Source organism: Hyaena hyaena, unplaced genomic scaffold, assembly GCF_003009895.1.
Source record: "Hyaena hyaena isolate Hyena2069 unplaced genomic scaffold, ASM300989v1 scaffold_69, whole genome shotgun sequence".
In the NCBI taxonomy this organism is placed as follows: Eukaryota; Metazoa; Chordata; class Mammalia; order Carnivora; family Hyaenidae; genus Hyaena; species Hyaena hyaena.
The window spans coordinates 3,027,721-3,033,720 of record NW_024080702.1 but is presented as its reverse complement, the minus strand read 5'-3'; the positions used below and the strand labels follow the sequence as shown (position 1 = coordinate 3,033,720).

The 6,000-nt window shown below is 56.2% G+C and overlaps 1 protein-coding gene across 1 annotated transcript in view; it reads right to left on the bottom strand.

The window, feature by feature from the left end:
* LOC120232338 (collagen alpha-1(XXII) chain) overlaps positions 1-6,000 on the bottom strand; it is a 334,176-nt gene that overhangs the window by 118,509 nt on the left and 209,667 nt on the right. The window contains exon 23 of the mRNA XM_039232993.1: positions 4,660-4,713. Within this exon, the coding sequence (XP_039088924.1) occupies positions 4,660-4,713 (54 nt within the window). The remainder of the gene's footprint in view (positions 1-4,659; positions 4,714-6,000) is intronic.

Here is a 6,000-nt window from a genome sequence, read left to right as displayed (position 1 = left end):
GGGAGGGGCCAGGGAAGGCCCAAGGAGGGGCTGGGGCGGGCATGGGAGGGGCCGGGGGAGGGATGGGCGGGGCCAGGGGAGGGGCTGGGGCGGGGCATGGGAGGGGTCGGGGCAGGGGATGGGAGGGGAGTCAGGGCGGGGCATGGGAGGGGCCGGGGAGGGCTCAAGGAGGGGCTGGGGCGGGCATGGGAGGGGCTGGGGCGGGGCATGGGAGGGATGGGGCGGGGCAGGGAGGGGTCTTTGACCCTCACAGGGTTTCTGACCAAGGGCAGAATTTCCTGTCTACTATTTTTTTTTAAATGTGTTTTGGGGCGCCTGGGTGGCTCAGTTGATTGGACGTCTGACTTTCGCTCAGATCATGATCTCACGGGTTCGTTGGTTCGAGCCCCGCGTCGGGCTCTGTGCTGACAGCTCGGAGCCGGGAGCTGCTTCAGATTCTGTGTCTCCCTCTCTCTTTGCCCCTCCCCGGCTTGTACTCTGTCTCTTAAAAATAAATATTAAGATGTTTGTTTATTTATTTATTTTGAGATTGGGGAGAGCGCACGCTAGCGGAGGAGGGGCAGAGAGAGAGGGAGAGAGAATCCCAAGCCGACTCCAGGCTCAGTGCAGAGCCCTACGTGGGGCTTGAACCTACAAACCATGAGATCATGACCTGAGCTGAAATCAAGAGTTGGACGCTCAACCCACTGAGCCACCCAGGCGCTCCTCCTGTCTGCTATTTTTAGCATTTGAATTAAAGACCATAAATTAGGTTATTTTAAACGGAAACTATTTGACTATTAATACTTTTATTAATGGTAGTAATGATGGTAATAAGGAGATTAAAAATAGGGTTTTGGTCTAGAATGGCCTGGGCTGGATGCTAGGTTGCCTAACATTCCCTCAGTGGACTAAGGCAACCCCTTCGCCTCAGTGCCTCGGTCTCCACAGCAGTAACGGACAGGCTCTGAGCCCCCCACCCCCACCCTGTCACCTGCCGTGGGCAGGAACAAGGGCGCGTGAGCTAGCCGGGCACACGGGGGGCCTTCCCGGGCATCGCTTCACTCTCTTCTCCTTTTATCATTAACAAAAATACACAAATAACCAGTTAATCTCATTATTCCTAAGAGTGACAAGTCAGCCAGCAGACTTAAATGTGAACAACACAATAATGACGGATTTAATTGTTACCAATGGAAACGACTAAGGAGTAACGACTGATAAAATGAACCAATCCGTCTAATTATTATTAATGAAACAACATTTGAGCCTTCTAATACGATGGTGATTAAGCAGCTAATTAATGTGAGCAGTAATTACAGTGATGACACAAACATAACCCATTAACCTAATTATCATTAATAAAGGAATGGCAAATAGTTATAATAATTATCATTAATAAAGGAATGGCAAGTAGTTCTCAATAACCACCTAGTTCCCACTGGTATGGATTCAGAGTTGGATGGGATTTGAAGATGCGTGAAGATTCCTTGCATAAATTAGCATAGCAATCACCCTGCCTGAGTGACTTGGAGATTTTGCTTTGGGTGGGGGCCGGTTGTTCATAATTTTTGAGTCCTACTCTCAAGATGCCCCCCCACCAGGGGACAAAGCCATAAGGACTGCCCACCGCAGCAGACGTCTGTGCCGAGACCAAGGCCCACAAGCCTCCGAGGGCCCAGCCTCACTCTTGGCTCTCAGTTCAGGGGACATCTGTCCATCCCGACTGCCACACCACGCAGCACTGCCTTTGCAAACACCAACCAGATGAGACATAGACTTCCGTTTTCCCTAAATGGCTGCCAGAATACAGGAGCCACCACCTACGACTTCAGGAATGTGTATATTTATTCTAAAACAGTCCAGCAGGTGAAATTGTTCATCTTGAAAAAGAGGCAACGGAAGCATCTTACGGGATGCCCGCGCCCTGGGGCCCTTGCTCACTCCAGCTGCAGTGCTGGCTCCTGTCATTATACACAGAGCTAATTCAACTCTGAGCTCAGTTTCCTTAGATTTAAATGGGATCCGCCTTCTTTTCTCCCAGGTGGTTATAAAGAATAGTCGCGATTCTATATGAAGGCTACAGAGAGCGCCTGACACGGCAGGAATATAACATGCTTTATCTCCCTTCCTTCTCGTCACCAGAGCCGAAAACTCTACAACAGAATCAAGGCTGATTTTCCAGATCAGTGTAGGAACCCCCTCTGGGCCCCCGACAGGCTGACGGCCTCCCCTCTCTCCCGGAATTCGGGTTCCTGGATTGTCTTCTAGCTGCAAGCCTCTCTGTTCCGCTAACCCGTGGCCCCTCTGGGCACCCACGGCGGCTACCTGGGTGTCACATCCCCTTCTGACTCACAGAGCTGAACCTGGCACACAGCGGGTACTTCACACCCATTCAATGGATCAACGAATCCGTGAAGGAAGAGGAACCTCAGCCGTTGGTGGGGAGGAGAGGAGTGGACCAGAGGACACAGTCAGAGGCGCACCCCAACACTGCCTCTTGGTTTGGGCGCTGGCCAGAACGCAGCTCAGCGGACATCGGGTGGTGATCCGGCCAACAGTGCCCGGGCAATACGCGCTCTAGGCTCCGGGCTGCGTGGTCCCGCACCGCAGACATCCCTGAAGGGATCCGAACGCCCTCATTCTGGCGAAACTCCCGCCATGTTTTTATATGCGTGGCATCCAGCTCCATGCCTGGCATTCCGTAAACATTCGACGAATGAAACGATTTCAAAATTAAAAGTGAAAGAAAGAAATCTATTTCTCTGAGGTAGCAAAAAAAAAAAAAGGGGTTGTAGGCAGGGGAAAAAATTGTGGCTTCAAAGAATTTGATGGAGCAGCACGCATGGCCAAGATTTGAAATACACAAGCTTTGCTACTGGAAAGGAAGGTAATAAAACACATGCAAGCGGCACTCTGTTTTTCACTATTAACATCAAAATGCCACAGCGAATGTGGAATCTTTAGAAGACCGTGAATGATGATTGATTTTACACGCCCTTATGGAAAGCCGGGTCCGGCCCGAATGGGAGGTGCTAAAATGAAGTGTCAGATCGTGTGCAAGGCGCCCATCACTCAGCAGGACACTTGACACGTCAGAGGGCAGTAAAAGCAGGTTTCGGATGTGCAGGGGGCACCTTCCCCGGCGGGGACGCCTGATGGAGGAGAGGGAGGGTCAGCTGACAGGTGGCTGGTAAAACCCACTGCTTTCCTGCGGCTCACGGAGGAGCAGAGCGAGGAGCCCGTTAATGACTCTGCAGGCACCCCGCTGGCTGCCACCGCCTCCAGGGTGACAGCCAGGAGAACAGGGACAGGGTCCCCACCTGGTGCTCCCTGTGCCTCGGGGACCTCATCCCCTGGGCCACCTGCCTGCTCTTCTCTTCAACTATAGCATCGCCCTGTCCTTTATTTGTATCGGCATTTCTAACAACTGACATAACTGAAGTGCGGGAGGTAAAACTACCCAGGATGTCCCGGCTGCAAGGTGGCGAGGCTGGGACTTGAACCCGGCCTCTGACTCCAGAAGTGTGCTCCCTCCGCTCACGGCGCTCCTCTCACGAATTTGCTGGGCGAGGGAAGACCGCGCAGGAGAACAGGGAGCGGGGCTGGATGCAGGAGGCGGAGGGAGAGTGAAGGGCGACCCCAACGCCTGAATACATCCGGCCCAGGCTCCCGGCGCTCTAAGCATTTACAAGTACGGGGCACTGAGATGGGCCGGGGCCAAGGTCACCTGGGAGTGAGGGAGGCTGGGCAGCCAGTGGCCCTGAGCAAGCCTCTCTGGATCTGGGAGTCTTGTCCTCTGATCTGTGAAATGATGGTGACCCTGGTTCTGCCCATCTGGTGGGTGGCTGTGGGGTCCCCGGGGAGCCGCAAGCGACTGCATATGCGTGGGGGCGAGGAGCTGGACAAAGCACAGGGCCAGAGGACGTCCCACCAGAGTGGAGTCTCAAAGAGCGAGGGAGTCAGGGAGGTGGAGGGAGCATCCAGGGAGGGAGACAGCACAGCACAGCACAGAGTGTGAAGGGGGCCCTGACCCCCTCACTTTACAGATGGGAAAACTGAGGCCCGCAGAAGGGAGGAAGCTGGCTGATGTCACGGTGTGTAGGAAGTCAGGTGCAAACCAGAGCTCGGGTCTGCTGCCTCCTAGAGCATTTGCCCTTTGCATAGTCCTGGTCCCTTGGCCGAGGCCCTTCCGATTCTGAATTCGTGGTCCAGCCACCCCTGCTCAGTACCGTGAGCTCCAGCCAAACACGGGCCTGTCCACACCTGCACACAGGCTGTGTCCCTGCAGAGCCGAGCCCCTGCCGGGAAGGCCCCTTCTCCCCGCCCCGTCCAGCCAGCTGCAGCGGCCCATCATCGGGCACCTTGTGCGGGGCACTGCTGGCCGGGTGTCACTGCTCCATTTCCCATCACACAGGGCCTCCCTGGGTTGCACTGTGGGCGGAAATTCCTCCGGTTGAGCAGACAGGGGCTGTTCCCCTGGCACAGGAGCGGGAGGCCGGGGGGGCCAGGGGAGATGGGAAGGGGAGACGGGATGACCCAGGACCCCCCACTGAGCGTTGTTTCTGCCGAGGTGACCACACACGACCGTGGTACCAGCCTCGGAGCTGCCACCCAATCACCTCTTCCACCAGAGGGGCAAGGCTGCTATAGGGCCCAGAAGGCAAGGACGGTGGTTACCTGTGGCCCCAGCGGTCCAGGGGATCCAGGTGGGCCCACTTCCCCTTTCTTTCCCTGAGGACAAAAGAAGAAACCAGAATTAACAGCAGACAGTGGTGCCCAGAACCAGTGCCGCAACGACTCAGAGGACATTGCCGTCTTGACTTCTCACACCCCCCACCTGGCGGGATGACGCCCTCAGAGAGAAGGGACAGAGGACTCAGGCTCTGGGGTCAGGGAGGCTCAGCGCTGCAACTTGGATGGTTTTAGTGACACGTGGTCCAAAGTTTAAAAGGTACAGAAAGGAATCCTTGATTCCTGATCCATCTCCTTATCCCGCCGTCGGCCACTCCGTTCCTTTCCTTGAAAGCAGCTAATCCCACCAGATGTCGGCCCATCTTTGCAGAGGCATTTTGTGTGTAGACAAGCATCACACACACGCACGCACACAGGCACACACGCGTGCACACACAGGCACACGTGCACACACGCACACAAGTGCACACAGGCACACACAGGCATACGCGTACACACAGGCACACACGCACGCGCACAGGCACACACGCGTGCACACACATGCGTGCTCACGTTCCCTTGTTCCTCCCACCCTGTTCCTTTACGAGCTGTGGCTGCAGCGTCTCACTCCAGCTGCTGGTGACTCCTGGCTCCCCCGAGCAGGCTCTGGAGCCTCCTGTCCGCAGGAGGATGGTCACCCTGATGTGCCCACAGCTACGAGTGTCCACCGGAAGGGTGACATGGGACACACGGGCGGGTAGGTCATTAGGGCCATTTCTGATCGGCTGTTGTCGTGATCGGCAGGTCATCTTGTGGGGCCGACCCTGCCCTTCCACTAAACCTGGGAGCCTCGCCCTGGGACAGCGCTCAGGGGTGCGCCGGTTGGCCTCCTGTATAGACACCACATGTGTCTTATGTAAGGGGGTATCTGAATGACGGAACGGCGGACTTTTCCTCTTCCCCTTACAGTTTCTCCGAAGAAGTCAGAGCACCCACATAAGGCCTTGTCCGGGCCTTGCAGTGTGCCCAGCCCACCCCAGGGGTGCGCCCCCGCCCCCGCCTGCCTGCTCCCCCTCCTCCCGTGTTCCATGAGCGTTCAGGGCCTGCGGAGCCCAGGACAGTGTCCGCGACCCCCCTGCCCCCACCTCCCAGAAGTGGCCCTTGCCCTGGGGTGGGGGGGCCGTGTGGTGCTGGCTGAGCAGTCAGCCCGCCTCCACATCAGGAAACGGCCATGTCATCGGTGCAGCACTATTAGGCTCGAGGATTTTACGGTTGCATAGGAGACATCTGGGTGAGCCGGGAGGGAATGTTCTTTAAGGAGCTTCAAGTCGGAAAACCAGTCTCCCA